Source organism: Pinus tabuliformis, chromosome 8, assembly GCF_031772625.1.
Source record: "Pinus tabuliformis cultivar Carrire ecotype Pingquan chromosome 8, CPIR1, whole genome shotgun sequence".
NCBI classification, from domain to species: Eukaryota; Viridiplantae; Streptophyta; class Pinopsida; order Pinales; family Pinaceae; genus Pinus; species Pinus tabuliformis.
The window spans coordinates 1737013714-1737040285 of record NC_142294.1 but is presented as its reverse complement, the minus strand read 5'-3'; the positions used below and the strand labels follow the sequence as shown (position 1 = coordinate 1737040285).

General features: G+C 33.9%; 1 protein-coding gene across 1 annotated transcript in view; it reads left to right on the top strand.

The window, feature by feature from the left end:
• Positions 1-26233, top strand: part of LOC149243045 (disease resistance protein RPV1-like) — a 41247-nt gene extending 15014 nt beyond the window's left edge. Inside the window, exon 3 of the mRNA XM_089371106.1 lies at positions 25979-26233. Coding sequence (XP_089227232.1) covers positions 25979-26233 — 255 coding nt within the window. The remainder of the gene's footprint in view (positions 1-25978) is intronic.
• Positions 26234-26572: the final 339 nt, after the last annotated feature.

The following is a 26572-nucleotide window of genomic DNA, read 5'->3' as shown; positions in this document are numbered from 1 at the left end:
CTGTCTCTCTTGAGGTATCTTACTATAATGGTGTTGTCAACACTAGAAAGATATCTTGTTGTAATGGCGGTTCTAATGTTAGCACTAGCAAAGTTTTTGTTAAATTTTGGTTAAAAAAAATCGATTTATGCAATTATTTTGACAATCTATGTAAAAAAGTATATAACATCCAATTATTTTGACTGTAGTCCCATTGATTATCATGAATTCACCAGTCTGAAGACCATCTTCTACATACATATTATTATTAAACTTTTTGCATTATATCCCTCTTATATCTTGTTGTAATGGCAGTATTAGCACTAAAAAAATATCTTGTTGTAATGGTGATGTTAGTATTAGCACTAAAACAATCACTAAATTTTGGTAAAAAAAAGTTTATCATTTATTTATTTTTAATTTGGGAAATTTTTGTTTTTATTTTTTTTGTTTTTAATTCTATTTTTATGCAGTAATATTTTTTTTGGTTGAATTTTGGTAGTAACTAGTTTTTGGTCGAATCATATGTATTAACCATGTTCTTTATGCTACAAGTCTAATTGTTGGGACAAAATTGCTCTTTCAAATAAGTTGCAAAAACTATTTTACATCCATTGTTGCACCCATGTTTACACCCACTTTTACATCCCTTTTTGCATCCTATTTTTCATCTTCATTTGCTTCTTTTTTTGCATCTATCATGACATCTACTTTTGTTGTGACAAAATTTGTTCCATGTTTTGCACATACTGTTGTACCCACGTTTGCTTCCAATTTTGCATCCATCTTCACATCCTCTTTTTCATAAAATATTTCATCTATTTTTGCATCCACTTTTGTGTTGGGTTTTGCATCTCATTTTGTATCTTCTTTTGCATGTACTTCCATTTCATCCATATTTTGCATCCAATTTTGTTTCTCATGTTTCACCCATGTTTGCATCCACTTTTACATCCCTTATAGCATCTTGTCTTGCATCTAAGTTTGCATATTTTTTTGTGTCTATTATTACATCCACCTTTTTTGTGCTATTATTTGTGCCATATCTTATTCCTATCATTGCAACCCACATTTTCTTCCACTATTGCATCCATATTTGCATCCCCTTTTGTGTCCAAGTTTGCATCAAATATTGTTTATGTTTTTTGCATCCCATTTCGAATTTACTTTTACATCCACTTTTGATTTTTCTAGTTTTGCAACTAATTTTATGTTCACTATTGCACCCATGTTTGGCCCATGTTTACATCCCTTTTTTCATCCAAGTTTTCCTCCTTTTTGCATTCAAGTTTGTGTCCCTTTTTTTTTACATTCATTGGAGTATCCACATTTGTTTCACCACAATTCATGCTAAGTTTTATGCCTACTATTGTGCCCATGTTTTCTTCCACTTTTTCATCCATGTTTGAGTCCTATTTTGTGTTCAAGTTTGTATGAACTATTGCATCTACTTTTTCATCCACTTTTGTTCAATTTTTTTGTCTTGTTCTGCATCTACTTATGTTGTGTCCACTCTTCATCCAAATTTACGTCTATTTTTACCCCCATTTTTTTGTTTACTTTTGCATCCATTTTCCAACACACATCATATCTTTTGCATTGATTATATTTCTTATGACATTGAAAATTATGAACAACTGATGACAATGTCAATAATTATAACGATGATGATAATGAAGATGATGACGATGACATGAATTGCGATTGTTATGATAATGACAATGATGATGAAGACGATGGGAGTTACAATGACAATGATGATGATGCTAATGACCTTGGACATTCCTCCCAATTTTTAAATGTTATCATGGTAAAAATCATAATAATTATCTTTGGCGTCATCTTCCAAGTCATCATCATCTGATCATCATTATCATTATTTTCATCTTGGTCATAATCAAGAACAATAATGGCATGAATGATGATTATGATTTTCATGATGAAGATGACAAAAATTATGATAAAACTTATATTAGTTATGATGATGGGGATGATGACAATTATAATGATGATGATAATGGTAGTGATGTTGATGATCATCAATCATTTCTAAAAAATAAAGTGGTTATTTTTCTTTCATATATCATGTGTCCTAAGGTTGGTGATATTTCTTATGATACCTATAATTATGAACAATTGACAACAATATACAAAATCATGATGATCATGATGATCATGAAGAAGACATGAATGGTGATTATGATGATAATGAAATGATGACAATAATGATCACATTGATGGTGGTGATGATGGCAATAATGAAGATGATGACCCTCCCTCTAAACTAGCGAGGTACTCATAATGAGACAAAAAAGTACTCTCAAGTTGAAATATTCATATAAGAAGGGATCTAGATTGATAAGCATCAATGATGATTTACATCATCATAGCCAAAATTTTCAAAATAGTAAGGCCTTGACTAACAAGTTTATCTCTCCATTAGATCAGAGCACAATGATGGGAGGCATAAATTTGGACACCACTGCCTTTCAAGGCACTTACCCCACCAAGATGTTTACCAGGTATGTCCTCACATGATCATTTCCTAATCCACTATCATAATATTTGACACCAGAAAATGTCAATCCTCATGACTATTCTTATCTTGGATTAATGTACTTGACTTATGGCAATTAGTCCTAGTCAATGTCCAAATTCTCAAAGAATATTGGTCCCAGATGTTTATCCAATCCACCATTATCCCTACTAGTGCCTTTACTAGGCTTACGATTGTTAATCCTAGCCATAGTACATGACACATGGATAACATGGTGTCTACCCTCACTCCCTCTCAACCAGGGAGGAAACATCCACAAGCATAAGATTTTCTCAAGAATACCCATCATTTTCATAGAGAATAACATCATTAATTTGTTTTCATCACATGACGACTTTATGATTAAGCATTCATAGATTTGTGGCAAAATATTTCCCCTTTTGTATTTGTGATGAAATACAATAAAAAAGTGAAAGCCAAAATCATTAAACATACACTATATTGATTTATCTAAGTCTAAAGTCTAAGGTTGAAGTGAAAATTCATGTAAATCTTATATCTATGAGTTGTGCCAAACTTATGAAAACCTTATTCCTTAAGTCCTATATATAAGAAAATGAAAAAGAAAGAAAAATAAGGGCCAATAAATGGTAACTCATGTATTCACTCCCTCTTTGGAAAATATATGAATATATACACTCCTAGTCACACTTGATCACATGTATGTGATGGTTAAATCATGAATTCTTCTTTTCTCCTTGCATTTTCACTTCATCATTTAAGCACCTAATTGAGGATCTAAGGAATGTTTGTTTCCTAAGGCTTTCATGTCTACTCTTGGTTTACTTATGTCACACTACTGTCAATTTATGTGACAGAGTGAAATACATAAGTTTGTGGAGTTATTATAGAGGTGTATTGAGTTCGTAACCACACACACATGTATTACATCTCATTGATCCACATGTGTGGGTTGGAGACTCATTTCTTGACAACTTTAATGGAGACTACTTTGTGGCTTTAATGGTATAGCTTACAAAATATCTTGTTAAACATTTCGATTCATTCTTTCTTTTCCTCGAGACACTTATAATATTGAAGTCACTCCCAACAATCCATGGAGATGGGGAGTATAAATTACTTGTGCTAGAAATAGAATTGAGAAATAGAGGTTTTCCATTTGCGATATTGGAGTCATAGACATTGGATACATGGTAGTAGTCCTCAATGTCAATTAACTAAAATTGTATTGTCATAATGCGAAAAGAGGTAAACATATTGGTAACCTTGATGTCTTAATCATTTCAAATAATAACCATTCCGCCCGAGTATCTCTAAGCATCAATCACTACTACTTGGAAATTCCTCCCCCATTTTCTAATTATATGAGGTTGAACCTCACTTAATATTTTTGCTTCTTATATCAACATTATTTATGGGTGCTTTGCATACCATTTTTCTTTTAGGAGTTTGTTTTCGCTTACTATTGACGCCCCTCATGTTCCAAGACTATTTTCATCAAAAATTTACATAGAAAGAAAGTATAAAGTGACTAAAAAGAAACATGTCTCAAGATTTAAGTGCTTGGACAATTCCACTTCATGACTCCTATATTTCCTTAACCTGGGACCAAATGGTGAACTTGATGGCCTTAAGGGAAATTGATCAATGAAAATCTAAAAAAGAGGTGATTTTTGACTTTATCACATACAATTTAATATACTAAAAAAAATATCCATAACAATTTCATCAATCAATGAATCATTAAAAAAATATCCAAAACAATTTCATCAAGCAAAGAATCATTGCATTATAAAATACAATCTATAAACATTTTGGGAAAGTTTTGCTAAAACATGCTTAAAAATCAGCATATTTAATATTAATATTTAACAATAATATGGACAATAACACATTTTAATAAATTAAATAACATATTATCAAGCCTAAAAAATGTCACTAACTGGAAACTACAAAGCATGCAACTAATGGAAGTGACCACTCAAGGCCACCACAAGACAATTAATCTATTAAGACCAAGATTAATGGGGACAAAGATCTATAAAGGACAAAGGAAAACCTATTTTGACTTTATTGTTTTATTAGCCTGGTTCAAGATGAACATTTCAAGATATCATGAAGAACATAATTAGTTTTATTGCATTAAGAAAACCCAAGCACATTCTATAACTTAGCAAGAAAGAGATGTATAACACCCATCTCAGCAACACGACACATGACATTAAGTTACTTTACTATATATAATTTAAACTCCTATCATAAAATCACAAATTTAGCATGAATGGAATGTTTAAAATCCATTTTTATAAAAACAAAATATAATTTTTCTTATAGAAAAATATACCAAAAACTAAATATATTTTTCTAGAAAAAAAAAATACTAAAACTAAATATATATTTAAAAAAAAAACTAAAACATAAGCAAACTAGAATTTGAATTTGACATTCTTGGTCACTTTCGGAAACATATGGTGGAATGTAATCTCTTTATCCTCATCTTTAGCTTTTTCCTAAAAAATAAAAGCATACAAAAGTGGGAAAGAGCCATAAAGCAGGGGAAGCTTTTTCCTAAGCACAAAAGCATCTAAAAAGTGGAAAATTCCTTTTTTATATGAGGAAACATTATTCACCCAAAAGATTTTTCCCAAATTGAACTAATGAGGAATTTTGGAAATCTTCATAGCCTCCACTTTCCTATATATTAGAGGCTTGGCCATTGAAAAAATTATGGGAATTTTGTATTGTCACGCTCTTGAGATCTGTCTTGAGAGGGAGAGTTTTGGAGCTATGAGTTGGGGGAGGTGATGTTGCAACTATATCTGATTGTTGTAACTTTCCTCCAACTCCTTTATTCATATAGATCAGTTGTTCTTCCTTCCATATGTTTCTATTCATTCTTTACTTCTTCTATTTAACTAATGTATGCATGGGTTTTTGGTTTATATTTATTTATTCAATAATATTTATATGTTTTTTTATAGTTTTGATTATTAAGATATTATGTTGTGAAGGTTGCTTTATTCTCTCTCTTATGTGTAGGACCAAGCTTTGGAGCTAGCTAGGAGCGCTTCTTGGCTATACGAAAAACTCCAAGAAGACCTGCATGCAAGGACTCACAAGAATTCATTCTCTTTTTCTTAATCTATACTCTACATCTTGATCTACTAAGAATCCTAAGCCTTAGAACAACCTTTCTCTTAATTGGTTTGTCCTAGGTTTCTGAGATAAACTGAGAGGGTTTTGTTTTCATCTAACCATGCATTAAATCCTACAGCAAAATGATATTTAGAAAATTTAATATATTTCACTATGTAAATGAACTTAGTAAAATGAACCCATAGAGGTGGTCATAAATGGAAATAAAAGTAAAACTCTAAACAAGAAGCCAAAAGTGGATTTAACCATGGATGAAAAATTTGGAGTAGAATTGGATGTTAAACTAGCCATCAAAACAATATGCAAACAATGACACAAAAAGGTTTTTAAACTAAAATTAAAAAAGGGTGCAACACTAGACACAAAGAAGGGAACAAAATAGGGCATATGAAAGGATACCGAATTGGGTGCAAACAAGGATGCAAAAATGGACACCAAAATGAGGATGCAAAGAATGGTGTAAAATTAGGATGCAAAAAGGATGTAAGAAAAGACACAAAACAAGATGCAAAATGGGACTAAAAAATGGTGAAACCAAGGATGTCAAAGATGATGCATAACTAGATGAAAATTCCAACTAAAATCTAGGTGCAAAATGAGATGCAAATGTGGACACAAAATGTGGCAGAAAAAAGGATGCAAATTTGGAAGCCAAAAAGGATAAAAAACTAGATACCAAAAAGGATGCAAATTTGGACATAAAAAATGGTGCAGAATTGGACACAAAAGAAGAAAAAATGGTGCAAAAATGGGCATAAAAATGGCTCAATTTTGGATGCAAATTGAGATGCAACATTGGATGTAAAATGATGCAACAAATCATTCAAAACTTGGTGCAAAAACAAATGCAAAAGTAGACGAAAAAATGGCTCAAAAGTGAACGTAACAATAGACACAAAATGGGATGCAAAGGTGGATGCAATATATGGTTCAACATAGGATGCAAATTTAGATGCTCAAAAGGATGAAAAATTGGATGCAAGAAATGGTGTTAAAAATGATGCTAAATTGGATGCAACAAATGATGCAAAATTAAATGCAAAATATGGTGCAAAATAGGATGCAAAAAAGGGAGATAAATAAAATGCAAAAGTGGATGCAAAAAATGGTGCAAAAATGCATGCAAAATTTGGCACTAAATCAGATTCAACATATGGTGCAAAATTGGATGGAAAAGATGGTGTAAAAAAAGGCAGAAAAATTGGCACAAAAATAGATGTAAAAATAAGTACAAAATTAGAAGCAAAAGATGGCATAAGACTAGATGCAAAAATTGGCACAAATTGGATGTAAAAAAAGGCGCTAAATAAGATGTCAAAGATGGTGTAAAAATCAATGCAAATTATGACACAAAAATAGAAGCAAAGAATTCCACAAAAGAGGAAGCAAAAAATGATGCAAAAATAGATGCAAAAAAAGGCACAAAACTAGAAGCAAAACCTGTTGTAAAACCAAATGAAAATCTTGGTGCAAAATATGATGCAGAAAATGATGGAAAATTTGGCGTAAAAAAGATGCAAAATTTGGTGCAAAAAAGGACGCTTTAAAAATTGTACAATAGAGCCATATTTAGCACCAGGTTGCTCATCCCAATTGAGAAAAAAATGCACTAGAATCTGGTGCTAAATCTGGCGCAAATTGCCTGTTTTGTTGTAGTGAAGGTTCTTCTCCTAGATTAGATTTAGTAGATAGTGTGGGAGAATCTTCTAATTTAGCTGTTGCTCCTTGAATTCCGGGAATCCTAAGGTTGGGAGTATGAGTCGGGGACAGAGGTGTATTTTTTCTATGCCTTGAAGTAGCTGCAGTTGAGAAAATCGAACTTTTAGCCCTAGCTATGAACCTTCCCCTAGAATCTCTTGCTCTATGCATGTCATTTTTTATTTTTTTATTTTTTGTCGGGCTAATAATTCTCTTTCTGATCTTCTAGGTCACACTAGGTGCAAGAAGAGAGCATAATCAAGAAATTATTGAACTAATAACTCCCTTTTCTGATCCTCTAGATCACACTAGGTGCAAGAGGAGAGCATACTCCAAGAAGTTATCAATTTTTCCCTCTTTTTTTTATGTAAGAGATCGGCTACCTAGTTACACTTCTCCAACAACGGCGCCAAAATTTTTAGTCAATTTAGTATGTCCTAAATTGCTACATTAATTATCAATCCAGGAGTCATAAACTGATGAAATGTGGCGCACTATATGTGCAAGACAAACTCTTTCTTACTTTTTATTGTTTTCAATTTTATTTTGTTTTGGGGGTTTTGTCTTTGTTCGTCTCCTAATGCGAATGGAAATCCTATTCCTAAGTTTTAAGAATACTTTAAAAGGAAAGTATGGATATAGATTTAAGGCAATTATGTCCCTTATGATAACTTCTAGACCTTAACACTTCAGAGGATCTCAAAACATACTAGTGATGAAATTAGTACTTGAACAAGAATGTAAATGTGTAGCTATTCAAATCAAACAAATAATGAACTACTGATCATGAAATCACTGTCTTTGCTACTCATCTAAATACAGAAATAAAAGTTAAGCTATTGCACTCAAACAAACCAAAAACTGTAGACTAATAAAAGTAAAATCAATTCACTTCACTTATAGTCTGATAGCTCACCAAGTAGCTTTTCGGGGTTAAGCCATGGCTCTCGAGATAACGTCAATAACATGAGGAATTGATGTCTAAATTACCTACTTGCAAATGAAAGTAAAATCAAGTCACTTCACTTATAGTCCAATAGCTCGCCAAGTAGCTTTTCGGAGTTAAGCCATGGCTCTGGAGATAACGTCAATAACATGAAGAACCTGATATCTAATTGCAAAAAATGAAAGTAAAATCAAATCACTTCACTCATAATCCGATAGCTCGCCAAGTAGCTTTTCGGGGTTAAGCCATGGCTCTGGGGATAACGTCAAATGTCATGAAGAACCTGATATCTAATTCCAGAAATGAAAGTAAAATAAAATCACTTCACTCATAATCTGATAGCTCGCCAAGTAGCTTTTCGGGGTTAAGCCATGGCTCTAGAGATAACATCAAATGTCATGAAGAATTTGATATCTAAACTGACTAACAACAGCAAATAAATAAGACTGAAATCAAAGCATGAAAACTAAAAAAATCAAAGTCAGCAGAGGGGCCAATCTCATGTCACTATTTATTTCAAAAATTATATGAAAATGCTCAAGCATAGCCTATCCTGAAACACACTAATCAGTGTTAGCCAAAAATATACAATGCTGGAAAATCATGTACAGGAATGAAACACTAACACCATAGCTAAATTATGAAATATACACAAGTGAACAAGCTATGAAATATCTACAATGAAAATAAGAAAACAACACATGAAAACTTTACAGAAATAAGGAAACAAAACCTCAGCCAACAGGGGCCCTGTGCACAGCCTTGGTTAACACGCTGTCAGTCCGGAATTACGCTCACACAGTCATATGAAACAGAGTCTTTTTATATTGCAAAACAGAGGAAGGATCCTCTCGTTACAATAACAGGACCAATGTTACGGCACAGTACATAAACTACAGCAAAACTATCTCCCAAAAAAAACTAGCTACATGCGTTTCCAAACACGTTATTTATAAAGGAAATTACATAACTGTTTTTCTTATGAAACACCTTCAGCAGAGGACACGTAAAAAGACAGAACCCGTGAGCTTAGCGTATTGGTTGCCATGATCATTCAATCTACCAAAAGGTGGATGTTGGATTTGCGTCGTGGAGGCAGTCTACAGTTGTCAAAATGGATCCACGGATCTAGGAACGGTCTCGGACCTTTCATGTGTTGAAAACAGAGACCTGTTTGTTGTAGAACTCCTCGTTTGACCATTGTTTGACCAAGGCTTTCCTTTACGAATTTGGCTGAACCGATAGGACCTGGTCCATGTCCAGATCATTCCTGAACCGCCCACGTGCTTCGTTTTACTTGCCAACACCTGTAACCTAGAGATCAATAAAAACCGCTGCGGAATCACGAGTCAACTGCAGAAAGTGGCTGCATTCTGCAGGTGATGAGCAAAATCTAAATCAAATAGAAAAAACAAAAATATAGTTAGAAAACCACTTAAATGCACTATTAGAATCAATATGTAATGATCTTTGATAGCTTATGAGGCATTGGTGAGGGGAAAAAGGTCTAGAAAAGTATGTAGAAGAGATGTAGTTTCAGGGCTCAACATCTATCTTGAAGCTCTTGTTTCTCATCCTCCAATGCTTTCAACTGTTTCCGCAACTTATTACTTTCTCTGTCATCATCATACAACTCCTCTACCATTTTCTTCATGGTTAAAAAAATTTCAAACATCTTTAAATTTTGATAAAGATTTGCAAAGAAAGGATTAGGAAAGGACTCATTTTCTAAAATCAACATTTCGAAACTTAAGAAATTACCTTCTTAAGTAGTTTCCTTCTACTTTCTTGAATTAAACTTGACAAATATACCGACTAAGCCAGGCAATGAACTGCTCTTACATCAAGTGATTTGAAAAACTCAGGAGGCACTTAAAAAATTATAAACAAGAACTTATGAATAATCAGATGGGCTTTAATAATTAAGTTACAATTCATCCAAATACATGTTAATTTAATTCTAAAATTGTAACTTAAAATGCATGTAAATTAAATTGATCAAATCATGAATAAAAAAACATGCAACATCCAGATTGATAATGGAGTTCACCCCCTCCACTGAGCTACGTCTTTGAATTTTCCTCCAACAAGTCGAAACAATTTTATTGTCTTTCTGAAATGAAGAAGATGTACAATGCTCTTTTACAAACGAGTGGCCAAACCTAGAGTTGTCTTCTACACAAAGGAGTTCAAGACTTGTACATAAAAAACAATTCCTTTGAAATAACTCTTTAGCTCTCCAAGCTCTCCTCAAAATGAATCTCTCTAGGGCTTCTCAAAAATTCTCTCAACCTCTCTTCTTCTAAACTTTCATATCATCCAAATTACATAGGAGGGTTTTATATATCTTTCAAGATCCCAAAAACAAAGGAGAGAATATCTCCCTAGATCCCCTATTCCAAGGAGAAAATAACTCTATGAATCCCTTAAAAATGCTATTTGAAATTTATGTGGAGTAAATATCTCAAATCCTTCTATCAAGGACCTTATCCAAAACCCAAGGGATGAGAGAAAATCCCTTCAGCCTCTCAACTTCATCATGAATTTAGAAATTGAATTTGAGAAAATCCTCTCACAATTTCAATTTCTATTTTACAATTAGAAAAATTCAAACATGAGAACATTTACAATCAAAATTGAAATACCCACAACTTAGGCTTCAAATGAGTTTGTCTTCACTATGGTTCTCCTTGGGAAATGTGTCAAGATCCTCCTGGATCATATGTGTCGATAGACGGAATCCTAGGACATGGAAAATTCAACTTGAAGCTCATGGGTGGAAGGATTATAACACTCACTAATGTTTTCCACATTCTAGTATTAGCCAAAAGTTTCATTTCTATAATAAATTTGAGCAATCCAAGTGTGAAGACAATGTTTGAAAATGATACCTATAAGATGGTTCAAGAGCTATATTATTTCTAAGAGGATTTTGGATTGGAATTCTATATAAGCTACTAAGAATCACTATTAGTGATGGGTGCAACAAATCGATTGCTCCTAAAAGTGGAGCAAAATAAGGAGAAAATCCTAAAGTGTCTAGAGAAAAGACTATGTGATGGCATCAAATATTAGCTCATATCAAAGAAAAAGGTGTTTGAGTACTACGTGCTAATGGTATGGTAGAAGGTATGTCTAAGTTATCTCTAGATTTTGATTTCTCTGAACATTATTTATATGGGAAATAGAATTAGGTAAGATTCTCCTATGGTGTTAGGAATATTACAGTTGGTGGATAATGATGTGTTTGGATTTGTGTTGGTTCCATCATTGAGTAAATTTGTGTATTGTGTCTCATTTATAGATGACTTCTTAAAGAATACATGGATTTATTTTCCCTAGAATAAATTTGAAGCTTTCTTCACATTCAAAGAATTTAAGGCTCTTATGGAAAATTACAAAAAGAAGAAAATTAAGGTTTGGAGGATAGATAATGGTGGAGAATTATGTGGGAATGAATTTGAAGAATTTTGCAAGAAGTGTGGTATAGCAAGGTTGAAGACTACTCCATACACACCTTAGTGAAATGGAGTTGTATAAAAGTTGAATAGACCATTGACGGAGAAAGCAAGGAGCATGTTTAGTGTTACCAAGTTACGTCAGGAATTCTAGGAAAGAGGCAAAGTATAGTGTGTGTTACCTAGTAAATAGATCACCCTCATGAGAATTGGATGGCAAGACTCCATATTACATATGGATTAGTGAGAAACCCTCTCTTCAACTTATTAGGTTATTTTGACATTATGCTTATGTACATATTCTAAAGTATAATAAGAGCAAGCTAGAAAAGAAAGCTGAAAAGCATATCTTTATTGGATATAAAGATGGTATGAAAGGTTATAATATTTGGAACCTAAAATCTATGAAGGTTGTGTATAGTAGAGATGTGCTATTTAGAAAAATAAAAGACATTTTCAAATAGGAAGTCTTGCCAAGGGAGAAAAAAACTAAAGAAGAGGGAGTTTGAATTAAAGGATGATGAATCAAACTCTACAAAAGAATAAGAATCGAACAAACAAGAACCACATACTCCATTATTAAGGAGATTAGTTTAGGAAATAAGGAACCTATAAAGGTATACTCTGCCTTAATTTTGTTCATTTTATTATTATTATTATTACTGATGATGATCCTATAACTACTAGGGAGGTGGTGGATTTAGAGGATGGGAAGGTCTAGAAAAATGCCATGGTTGAAGAAATGACAACATTAGATAAAAATGAGGTTGGATATCTAGTGGAGTTTTCAGCCAAAAGAAATCCCAATGCTAGAAAACATGTGTTTAAGAATAATTTTAATGTAGAATGAAAAGTGGAGAAACACAAAGCTTGGTGAGTGGCAAAAGGTTAATCCCAAGTAAAGGGAATTGGATTCGTTGACATTTTTCTCCTATTTCCATGTTAGATTCCATTAATTATATATATATATATATATATATATATATATATATATATATATATATATATATATATATATATATATATATATATATTTGTTTCTTTTGATTTCGAAGTAGAAAATATGGATGTGAAGGCAACATTCCTACATGGAGATCTATAACAACAAATCTACATGAAGTAGTAAGAAGCACTTGTGGTGAAGGAAGAGAAAGATTTCATATGTAGGATGAAAAATACACTTTATGGGTTAAAGGAGTCACCAACGATGTGGTATCAAAATTTTGGCACATACACTGGGACTTGGCTTCACAAGGAGCAAAGTGGATCACTGTGTGTATTTCAAATTGATTGGTGCTCATTTTATTTATTTGGTATTGTATGTGCATGATATGTTGTTGATTGTAAATGAAAAAGAAACCATCAAGGAAGTGAATTTACTTAGTTTTCCACTAAATTTTAGATGAAGGATCTTGGTGTTGCAAATTTCATTTTAGGAATGGAAATTAAAAGAGATTAGACAACAAGAAATCTTGGTTAAATCAAAATAACTATGTTGGAGACAATATTGTAAAGGTTTAATATGAAAGAATGTAAAATGGTAACTGTCTCTATTTATGTAGGTTTAAAGTTACTTGCAGATCAATGTCCCAAGACATAGAAAGAGGAAGAGGACATGTAATGTGTTTTATATGATAGTGCAATTGGAAGTTTGATGTATGTGAGGGTTTGTACTAGATCAGACATTACACATGCAATGGAAGTATTGATCAAGCATATATCAAAGATAGGGAAGGAGCATTAGAAATCAATAAAGAGGGTTTTCAAGGATTTTTGTGGCACTATTGGCAATCAATTGCACTATTAAGGAAGAATTGGATTGGACAAAGTGTTGAACATACATAGATTTTTTTAATGAAGAGTGGGCTAGTAATATGGATCAAAGAAGATCTAAAAGTGGTATGCATTTAACCTGTTGGGAGGAGTAATCAATTGGATGAGAAAGAGAGTTTGTAGTGGCACTCTCAGCTACAAAGGTTAAATACATGGCATAAAATCATGCAAGCAAGGAACAAATATGGTTATGAATATTGTGTGAAAGTATTGTATCAGTGAAACAAGTTGTAAGGATAGATTGTGATATTCAAAACGTATTTTCCTTGGCTAAGAGCCCAAATTATTAACGAAGACACAAAATATCGATATTCAATATCATTTTATGGGAGATATGATTGAAGACAAGAAGGTGTTACTAGAAAAGGTAGACACTTTGAAGAATGTTGCATATTCATTAACAAAATATGTGAGCATAGAAAAGTTCTCTTTGTGTAGAGAAGAAATGGGAATTATTGCCTTGGGTTATTGATCATGTACTACTGTGACCCATTATGTGTAAAGTAAACAACAAGTGGGAGAATGTTATGTATGTGTTATATTCTTTTCATGACTACTTGCATGTGTTGTATTTTGTTCCAGATGTAGTAGTGGCAAAGCAACCTTGTGCGGTGTTTGGAGGCAAGGTGCCTAGTTTTTTTAGGTTGTTTTTTCCGTGTTCATTTTTTTAGTTTTCGGCACACATTTTTTGTGTTAAATGTTTTTGTGGTGCATAGTGGTTTATCCCATGGATTTATAGTTTATGTTAATGAACTATGGTTATCTTCTAATCCATGTTAAACATATTGGCATTTTATGGATTCCAGGATATATATATATATATATATATACTAAAAAATATTAATATTTTTCCCAGTTTAGATTTCTAGGGTAAAATATTTGTGTTTTCCATTATATATGTTTAGTTTTTTAAGAATTAGTTTGCAATGATTAATTTTATGGGGTTAAAGCCTACATCTTTGCTCCTCATAAATCAAGGCATAACAAGAAAAATCAAATACCCTGAGATGTCTCACTGAAATAATGTGGCCATACCACATTCCATATGGAGTACTATTTCAAAGAGCTTGAGATGGAAAAAGTTTTTTCACAAATACTATACATAGAGCCACATCAGCCAAAAATATCAACTTTACATTATTTTAGCTACGTCATTATGTTGAGGATTGTATGGGATTATGGTTTAACGTTGAATCCCATGTTGCAAAAGATAATTTTCAAATTCATTAGATGTGTATTCTCCTCAATTATTAGTGCGAAGAGAGAAAATATGTGATTGTCCTTCATTTTGAATCAATACATGAAAATTTTTAAAAGTTTGAAAATCTTGAGATTTATATTTAAATAAGTACACTCAAGACATCTTGGTGTAATAATAAAAAAAAGACATGATAGTATTTATTTCCATTAAAAAATGGAATAGGCATGGGGCCACATAAATTAGAATGTATTAGTTCAACCTTTCTACGTGCTTTAGAAGTGGAATCATGGAGGGGTTATTTGGTATGCTTTCCAAGGATAGAAACATTACATTACTTTGGTTTGCTAGGAATGGTAGACAAACTACAAACACTATTATTTTCCAATGACCAAAGGTTGTCATACTTAATATTTTCAAATCTATCATGCCATAGAAGATTATATGACATCGTACATTCATTCTGATGAGAGTGATATGCACAACGTTGTGAATGAGTAGATGTCCCTTTCAACTTCAACAATGTTTCATATTCCACTTTAGTCATGACAACCATGTTGTTAGAAACCTTTTTTATTTGAAATTTTCTATCAAATATATGAATGAAGTGGTCTTGTTGTTAAATGTTTATAAGGGACAGAAATTTCATTCAGAACTTTGGAAGATAGAGCATATCATGTAGAAATGAATCTAAGAACTAAGGAAAGTTAATCATCATGGTGTCAATCCTAAAGGTTTAAGACTTCACAAAATACACTACACCATCTATATTGTCACTAAATATTCAAAGAAGTGTCTTTGGAAGATTGTGACATGTTACATCTATGTAAGCAATCATGCATCTCTCCAAGTAGGAAATAAGACTTCACAAAATACACTACACCAGATATATTGTCACTAAATATTCAAAGAAGTGTCTTTGTAAGGTTGTGACATGTTACACCTATGTCAAGCAATCATGCATCTATCCAAGAAGAAAATGAATTATGAAACAAATCGTCAGTTATTTCAACATTACAATGAAAAAGTAAGTAATAAGTGGATCATGGTGCTTTATGTTTTGTTGGATTAATGTTTTACCCTTGTCTACTTTCTAATTTTGTTTCTCTTTAATTTTCTCCTAGAGGATTCCAGATGTTGTTGCATCAGATCCATTTATGTTGCAACAAATACAATGAAGATTAAGTCTTTCTCCTCGAATTTCTTTTACCCCTTATCTCTAGAATTCTTTTTTGCCCCACCCCCTTTTAGTGCCATTTCCTCTAAAAGAATCATGTGGTTGCTTCTGCTCTTTTTAAGCAACACACACAATATGTCTAGTGAGTTGTGATGTTTTTTTCTTCTTTCCAAACAATTTCTTATGTTTTGCTACTCTTTTCACCAAAAAATCAAATGTGTTAAACTTGGATCAGTCACTAGCATACAAGGATTCAAAGTAGAGAATATATATGGAAAAGGACCTTAATGAAAACCGTGAAAAAAATATTTATATTCATTCCAATGGCATTTATATCATATATATATAATGGATTTTATCTCAAAGACTATAACCCAAATCATCATCCTTCAACTCTAATTATACAAATTCTAGTTTCAATTGAAAATGCTCATAACACTCATAAAAAATTATAAAAACACTCATAACACATAAATGGTCCGTTCCAATTGAAAATACTCATAACATATGAATCTCAAGTTCAACTCTAATTATACAAATTCCAATTTCAATTGAAAATGCTCATAAAGATTTATAAAAACACTCATAACACATAAATAGTCAGTTCCAATTGAAAATACTCATAACATATGAATATCAAGTTCAAGTTGAAAATAATAACACAACTTGAAATACTCATAACACACGTATTTCAATAGAAATTTATAAAAATGAAGTGGAGATTTATAAAGACAAAGTGCATGAACTTCTAACGAATCAATCATTATCTTTAAATGAAGCATACACAATACAGTATAAGGTGTAGATTTGAACTATGTTATGAATTCAATGTTAGTAAAAGGGTATAATATATATTCAAGATCATAGCATCAAATTCTATGTATGGAAGATTAGATGTGTACCTATAAGAATGTAAGAATATATATGAAATTAGATATGGATAAATAAGAATATAAATTATTTTAATTTTCAGATGAAAATTAAATTGGAATCGTGAGAACATTTAATGAATTTTTGAAACGAAAAGGAAAAAAACCTTTTGAATTACCACCTTTCAACTCGGCAGAAGGAAAGGTTCAATTTGATCACGGCCTCCCAATGATTTCGCAAAGTTCCATTGGAATCCAAAGTATACAATAGCATCTCACGCATTACAACAATAAAGCAGCCTTATCGTGACTATTTATGCAACAGCCTCACTGAGGCACACAATCCTGGCTTTACTGCAACCCATAATCTGGCTCAAGGGTTACTAGGCCAGTGCCTTTATTGTGATCCACAGTATGATTCAGGGACCACTATGCCATGTTTTTTTCATTCCAGAGATCCACCTTACTCAACTTCGAATTCATCCAACAATCTAGCTCAACCGAAGTATGAGAACCCATCTCATCAAGGCTATCTGGAAATGGCAAGGCTAGATTGAAAACACTGCCACACATGGAAAAGCCCATGCCATGACAGAAAACAACCACATGCAATACCATGCATGCCAAATCTAGTAAGGAAATCACACATGCAAATCAATACCTGCAAATAATCATGTTGTAGTTTCGTAATCCTGCTCTTCCTTGCTTACTCCTTCCTTCTCCTTGCCTTCTTTGCCTTTCTTGATCCAATGCCAAAGTGCTCCAAGAAACTCTAAGTGTCCAAGAGTGAGAGAGAGAGAGAGAGAATAATGAGAGAGCTCAAAAACTGAACTCACAAATAATTTCCATTATTTTCACAAATAATTGTGCCAAAAATGCCATTTTTCCTTTCCATAGCCTTAGCCATTGCTTTTGCCAATTTCCTTTAACTTTTATTTTTAACTTTTATTACATGGAATTTCACTAGGGTTGTTACAAATTTGGGGGTTTTCCATCTGTTGTGGCAATATTTCTTTTCACTACATCCTTAAAAGAAAGTGGACCTTTGGAAGATAATGATGATGGAAAGTTCATTCCAAGAGCTCCACTGTGTAACCTTAAATTTGTAATAATCGTAGAATTATGCTCAATGCCATGATTGTTTAGATTGATGGCATATTGGATTGATTTTCCGTGCAAAACTAGATTCTAGATATTGGCCGAGATACCCAATTTTTCCCACACCTTCTTTTTCAACTCTGATAACAGATCTACTGGTCGAGGCTCTATAAGGATTGAATTTCCCTTTAGATCCTTAAAAAAAAATTGGTACTCCTCTTTGCAGGCGTGGTCTGAATCTTGGTATTTACAACTCGGATGTGGAGGGGATGTGGCCCATATCGTAGATCTAGGATAGTGCCAGAATCCTCCAACTGGATTCACCTTTGTGAGAGCATAACGATGAGGATCTGGATGTCACCTACTCCATGCATCTTCCACATTATGACTCAATCTCACCTCTGTTGCCAACAAATGGCCTAGCGAAGATCCAAACTAATAAGATTTGAATTCGATCTCCACAGCTTGATAGCATCGCCGTGATGCCATATTTCCCCGTCCCTTCCAAATGCCACACTTAAAATATGGTGATTTGACAGACCTGAACTGAAATTTACAAGATCTCGCATAAAACAACAATCAGATTGAGGAACCAGAGTCTGTTTATTTGATCCATTAGTTATCCACATATAAGAGGCATGAGATACCCTAGCTTTGATGAGAGAGGAGAAAACACGATGCTGGGCACAAAGCCTTCGATCCAAATCACGAATGTTTGTTGGTATTTGAGGATATATCCAAAGACCTGCCACCAGTTTTGCTTCAATCCAACCACTGTAAGACATCATGCTTATTGGGACCTCCCCTACAAGCCCACCATCATACTCCTTAGATCTGAGCTAAAGCTTAACTGCATAGGTAGAGGCCTGAAACATTACGCTAACCCTAGCCATACTCTCCTACATATATCATGATTAATCGATAACTAGTGTGAATTATGTACACACTTTAATAAATACATTTTAAGTAAAATGATACCCTTCCAATTACTTAAAATGTAAAATTTCACAAATGTCTAAATAGATAAGTTAAAATTTCAATAAAAAAAAAAAAAAAAAAAATTACTTTGTAATTTCAAATATAACCCCTAACTATATATATATAATCATTAAACCATATATTTTTTGAAAATTTTCCAAGTTTAAAAATTGAGGATATAAATTTTTTAACCCTAATCCTAAAATTAAACATTTTTGTAAACACCAATATAAAAAAAATGTAATCTATATATTACATTGGCACTACATTTTATTTTGTATTCATATTCTAAACATACATCAATTCTACCTAACCACGATAATTATTTTATTTTAAATCTCATCAAAAGAGATAAAATTGGACATCTTGAGGCATTCATTAAAAGGTGATAATACTATTAAAATATTATAAAAGTAATAAAAATACTCTACTAACAGGTAGACATCTAGAAACATGACGATTCAACGTGACTATATCTATTGCTTATGAATTAAGTAAAGATATTTATGATTGCTTTCCAAAAAGTTTAGACGAGAAGAAATAAATTCCGCATGACTATATCTATATTGCTTATGATTTAAGTAAAGAAACATGACGATTTAACATGACTATATCTAATTCTTATGATTTAAGTAAAGATATTTATGATTGCTTTCCAAAAGTTTTAGATGAGAAGAAATAAAATCACTTGCCAATGCCACTAAGTATATTATTTTTTATTAAAGATATTAGTTATTCATTTTATTTTTCAAAGAAAAGCCTTCTTTTAAATTTTTTCATTATCCAACACAAATTATCTAAATTTGAATTATGCCATGAATTTAATGCCATGGCAAAGAGACGCACTATATTATAAATTATATAAAGCGATTAAAATAAAAATGATCCTTCATTTATAAATTTCTTTCATAATTCTTTTTTTTAATAATATGAATTACTCTTTATTCAACAAATAAATATTTAAAGTAAAGATATTGATAAATTTTTTAATATTATTTTTTATAAATAAAAAAGCAATTTCATTACCTTTTTAAAGCAAACATGTTTAAATTTCGTAGCGCGGGTATGGGGAATTTCAATCTCGATGATGGATAAATAAACGCAGAAAATCAAGATTTCAAAAGGTAAAATCACCTCAAGCCGGCCTAGAATCTTCCCCTCTTCAGGTGCTGGTTGGCCCTAAAGTAAAAGTAGCGTGTTTGTACCTAATCATGTCTTGGTCGCTAAGTCTCTGACTGCTAGGTAGAATTACTAAGGAAATCATGCCTCGAGTTTTTTTTAAGGTCCGCCATAGAACAATAATATGGGTGAGATTCTTTGCACATGGATTCCAAACACTAAAACTATGAAGTCAAATTTTTTATTGCTTATATTTTATTGTACTACGAGCGTGGGTGACGCCTCCACAATAAAATAGTGGACGATATTTGTGGATGTCATATGGCTTCGCGCGTTGGTGACCAGGAAATTCTAAAAATGTCAAAACGCGTAGAGAAATATCTCATAAAGTGGCACAAAGCGCCGGTAATATTATACCAAATCATCCAAATATTACATGACATAAATGGCATCTCTCATCTGCACTGCGTCTATATATGCGTCTTGGTCATGCGTCTATGGTATCCAAAGCATCATTGTTCAACGCGTCCGCTGCATTTTTAAATAGCATTCGTGTGCATTTCGACATAAACTTTGAATTCCATTGAAGCTTTGCATCTTATTATTATTATCCTGTTTATCAGTTCATACATTTCCACATTTCAGTATCAGTGGCAAATCTAACTATATCCAGTCAAGGTTCTACTGCTTACTCTTCAATGGCCTCCCCTTCTGCCTCGACTTCTTGTACTCCTTGGGATCTGATAAAAATGGCAATGTTTGTATTAAAATAAAACCCACTGGTCAGCTCTACGAAAGAGAGTCTGAACCAGGAGAGTCTGGCTCTGCAGAACGCTCTACATTGTTCATCAACATTACACATTAAATAGAATACATGGTTTTAGGGAAGTTAAAACAACATCCTAAGAAATAGAAACTAATTCCTATCCTGAGGCTACGTGAACCAACTCTACCTATTCTAGGATATTCTCCATTATCTTCAACACTCCCCCTTAATGGAGAATGGGTTCACATATATGCCTAACATCTCCCTAAACATTTGAAACTTAACTTTTCCAAGAGGCTTAATGAAAATGTTCGCAACATTATCACATGTATTACAATATTCCAGATGAATTTCTTTAGATTGCACTTTCTCCCTAACAAAATGAAACTGAGTATCAATATGTTTAGTGTTTTTATGAAACACCGGATTGTTGGCCAGCTTGATTGAACTTTGATTGTCGCATCTGATTGTTGTTGCGACTGTCTGTTCTTCCCCAACATCCTGGAGAAGTCTCCGCAACCAAACCGCCTCGCACGTTGTTGCACACATGGCTTGATACTCTGCTTCTGCTGAGGACAAGGAGACTGTGTTCTGCTTCTTGCTGCTCTAAGTGATCACCCCAGATCCAAGACTAAATGCATAACTTGTTATAGATCTGCAATCATCTACATTTCCTGCCCAATCTGAATCTGCAAATCCTGCCAATCTAACATCAGAAGAGTCAGTGTAAATAATTCCATAATCTACAATACCTTGTAGATACCTCAAAACATTCTTCGCTGCATTCCAATGGCTTTCAAGTGGCTTAGACATAAATTGGCTTAACATGCTGACTGCATAAGCCAAATTAGGTCTAGTGGTGGTTAGGTAGATCAGACTCCCAACCAGTTGTCTGTAAAGTGTTGCATCTGCCACTTTTGAGCCATCCTCACACTGCAATTTGATGTTCTGCTGCAATGGTACCGGTGCCAGCTTACACTGATCCATTCTAAACTTTTCTAACAGGCCTTTGACATACTTTGCTTGAGACAAAAATGTTTGACCTGAATCTCTCCAGATCTCGAGACCTAAACAGTATCTGAGTTCACCGAGATGCTTCATCTCAAACATCTGTGACATCTGCTACTTGATTTCATCAATTAGATATATAACATCACTTGTAATTATCAAATCATCTACATATAATGAAATCAGCACTACGCACCCTTTTTCATCTTTCATGGTATAAAGATTAGGGTCATTCTTACTTCTCTTGTAGCCAACTTGTAGAAAAAATGAATCAATTTTCTCATACCACAACCTGGGAGCTTGTTTTAGTCCAAAGTGCTTTCTTCAACCTACAGACTAAATGTTCTTTTCCCTTCTAGACAAACCATTCTGGTTTCTCTAAATAAACCTCTTCTTTCAGTTCTCCATTCAGAAATGCAGACTTTACATCTAGTTGGTGCATCATCCAATGTTTCTTGGTAGCTAAGGAAATTAAAATTCTGATGGTATTCAATTTAGCTACATGGGCGAAGGTTTCTTCATAATCTATCCCTTATTTTTTTGTGTACCCCTTTGCAACAAACCTAGCTTTCAGTTTTTCTATAGTTCCATTTGCATTAATTTTCGGTTTATATAACCATTTGCAACCTATGACCTGTTTTCCTCTAGGGAGTTCTACCAATTCCCAAGTGTTGTTTCTGATTATTGAATCATATTCCTGTTCCATGGCTAATTTCCATTCATTATTTTCATTTGCTTCTTTAAAACTAGATGGTTCAACCACATTCATCATACTAGTTATAAAAGCATTTTCCCTATATCTTGCAGGCATTTGAACTTTCCTACCTGATCTCCTGAGTGATGGGGTGGTGGTTTCAAACCTTATTTCTTCCTGTTGTTGCTGTTGTTGTTGTTGTTGTTGTTGTTGTTGCTACTGTTCTTGTTGTTTTTCATCCTCTACCTTTGTTTGTTGCTGACCCTGATTGTTCTTTGCTTCTTCTTCCTCAAAGTATGGAATGTCCCATCCGTCAAAGTGCTCATCAATTTATTCATTATCTTGCTCATGGAATTTAACATCTCTACTAACAAAGATCTTGTGAGTAGAGGGATTAAATAATCTGTATCCTTTATATGACGAACAATACCCTATAAAAGTACATCTAATGGCTTTTGAGTCTAATTTATTTCTATCTTCCTTTGGTATGTGGGCAAATGCTTTACATCCAAATATTCTTAAGTGTTTTACTGCAGGCTTATATCCATATAAAGCTTCAAAAGAAGTTTTAAACTCAAAACTTCTTATAGGACTCCTATTTTTTAAATAAACCGCAGTATTCACTGCTTCAGCCCAAAAACCATTTGAAAGATTCTTACCTTTAAGCATACTTCTAACACATTCCACCAGAGTTCTGTTCTTCCTTTCTGTTACTCCATTCCGCTGTGGAGTATGGGGTACTGTAAACTGCTGCAAAATTCCATGATCTTCACAATATCTGATGAGTTCATCTTTCCTGTATTCTCCCCCTTGATCAGAGCGGAGGATTTTTATCTGTTTCCCTGTTTGTCTTTCAATCATATTTTTAAACTACTTAAAGTATTCGAATGTATGACTCTTCTTACTTAAGAAATACACCCAAGAAAACTTCATACAGTCATCAATAAACAGTAGGAAATACACTGCACCTCCTAATGATTTTGTCTGCATGGGACCACAAAGGTCTGTGTGCACTAACTCCAGTATATCCCTCTGTTTCTTTTCTACTCTAACAGGGAATTCTTCTCTATGCATTTTTCCTAAAGTACAAGCATCACAATCATTATGTACTTGCTTTAGCATAGGAAGATCTCTTACCATTTCTTTCCTCTGTAGTAACAGCAAATCATTGTAATTGATGTGGCCGAATCTCTGGTGCCAAAGCTCTTCTGTAGTCAGGCTCGTTGTTGTCAATGCTCGAACCAGTGCAAGTCTCACATCCAACTTGTACAGTTCTCCTGTTCGGATTCCTGTAGAAATTGTCTTCATTCCATCTAGCAGATCCTTAATGTAACAATTAAATTTTAAAAATTCAACTTTCAAATCTTGATCTGTAATCATTGATACAGAAATCAAGTCCTTTGTTATGCCAGGCACATATATTACATTGTAAATTTGTTTAATATTACCATCAGGTAGAATGACAGAAACTTTCCCACATCCTTTAATTTGATGACTTTTGTCATCTCCTAGGTAAATCTATGCGCCTTCGTTGATCTCTTTAAAATCCTCCAGCCAGTTCTTGTTCCCTGTCATGTGTGTTGACGCTCCTGAATCTACATACCAGATGTCTGCATCAATATTTTCATCACGATCTGCCATGAACAACCTCAAATTCTGCACCCGATCACCATTCGCGAGATGACTTGCATGTCTCTTTGGCTTCTGCTATTCTTCATGATACTTCTTTTTCCTACGCTCCCTGGAAATATGACCCAATTTTCCGCAATAAAAACATTTAGCTTCAGAGTAGTTTTTATTCGGGTGCATACCTTGGGTCAGATTTGGCCGTTTATGTGAACTTGCTCCATTTTGTTGTTGTGGACCTCCTTTCCCTTTGTAGAAGTTTTTCCTCACCACCAATGCAAGATCGACACTCTGGGGCTTCAGAGTCGATCTCCTCTCTTCTTCCTACATCAGTATACCTGTCAGCTCTTCAAAGTGTGAGATCTTTTCTCTGGCATTGATCCCAGTGATGAACATCTGATAATCATCAGTGACACCATTCATTGTAATGGTCACAAGATCTGTATCATCCATTGTATGACCAATATCTGATAATTTGGTTTTCAGATCCTTGATCCTTGCTACGAATGAAGCAGTCGTTTCATTCTCCTCCATTTTCATGGACAGAATCTTACTCTTGAGGAACAAAAGACGATTTGAATTTCTGATCTCGTACAATTCCTTCAGAATTCCCCAGATCTCATTAGCTGACTTACCTTCTCTAATGTGTGGTATAATGCAGTCTTTCACTGACATATTTAACATTGTCCTTGCTCTTCTTTCTCGTTTCTCCCAATCTGGGACCGATGCTGATCTAGCCGCGGGCCTCGGCTCATCCCCATTCACAATCATCCAAGCACTCTGCACTTATAGCAGAGTCTGCATCTTAAACTTCCAATTTGCATAATTGGAACCATCGAGCTTGTTATGCTCCTTCATGCATGCTTCAAAAATATTGTTATTCATCTTGGCGATTTAGAAGAAAAAAAATCGACAGGTAAAAGATGTTAAATTTACACCAGATCTGTGACAGAGATAGATCACTATTGTTTGATCTCGCAACACACGCGCAGATCACTGTGGCTTTATTCGCAGCCTCCAGACAACCTCCTGTTGTCAGCTACAGCCTTGTTCTTGGCTTCCCCACTCAGCTTCTTTGACAGCTACAGCCTTGTTCTTGGCTCCCTCATGTAGTTTCTTTGATTTACACGATCATCGCAGATATACGCCCAATATCCGAGACTATCACAGATATTCATCAATTTTCTGAGATGTCGTCGCAGATATACACCCAATATCCGAGACTGTCGCAGTTTTACATTAATTTTCTGAGACCGTCGCAGCTGTACACTGAAAAACTGCGACGATCGAAAAATAAAAATTGTGAGAAGTTTAATAGTGTTATCGTCATGGCTATCCACTCAAAACCTGTGATGATTTCAGTTCAAAGAACCACCCACCAACCAGCGTACAGGTTCCTCAGCCCTGATGCTCTGATACCATGATAAAAATGGCAATGTTTGTATTAAAATAAAACCCACTAGTCAGCTCTACAAAAGAGAGTCTAAACCAGGAGAGTCTAGCTCTGCACAATGCTCTACATTGTTCATCAACATTACACATTAAATAGAATACATTGTTTTAGGGAAGTTAGAACAACATCCTAAGAAATAGAAATTAATTCCTATCCTGAGGCTACGTGAACCAACTCTACCTATTCTAGGATATTCTCCATTATCTTCAACAGGATCTGTTTATTAATCACCGCAGTCCCGATGGTAAATGGTCACCTGAAATCTGTATGGACGCCTTACTTCCAATGGATTAATGAGAGTCTTTTTCAACAAGGAAGAGATGAAGAAGGCACAAAACATTTCTCGCCAAATAGTAGAGGTTATTTGTGGTGTGTCTATTCACATTGCAATCTTTTCACAAAAGTATGCCAAATCTTCGTGGTGCTTAGATGAACTTGTCCTCATGGCAGAGTCAGGGAAAGTCATTCTTCCAGTGTTTTACAAAGTTGACTCTTCTGTGGTTCATCATAATGTCAAAGCCAGAGTGTACGCTGATGCACTGCGAGGCCTTGCAAAGAAAACTACACTGGCTGATCCTAAAACTGGTGAAGAGAAGCCACGCTACAGCTCCGACACTATTACAAATGGAGAGTCGCGCTTTCTTTTGTTGCCGATTTAAGCAATTTCGAGATTAGGTGAGGTGCATCTCCTCTTGTCCCTTAACATCCGTTTTTGTTTTCATTTTTTGGATTGATATAAGCTGCATGACATACATTCGTAAGCGTTTCTCAGTTGCTTTGTTTACTCAATTCAGGGACGGGGACGACGAATTTGAGGAACTGGACAATGTAGTGGAAAGAGTCCTGAAAATGGTTCCAAAGCCATTGCTGTCTGTGGCAGACCACCCAACTGGTTTGGATCTCAAAGTTGCTAAATTTAAAACTAGACAAAATCCATTAAAATTGGCTATTGTGATAAATCACAGGCAAAACAATTAATTTAATTGGTGTTGCGCCAT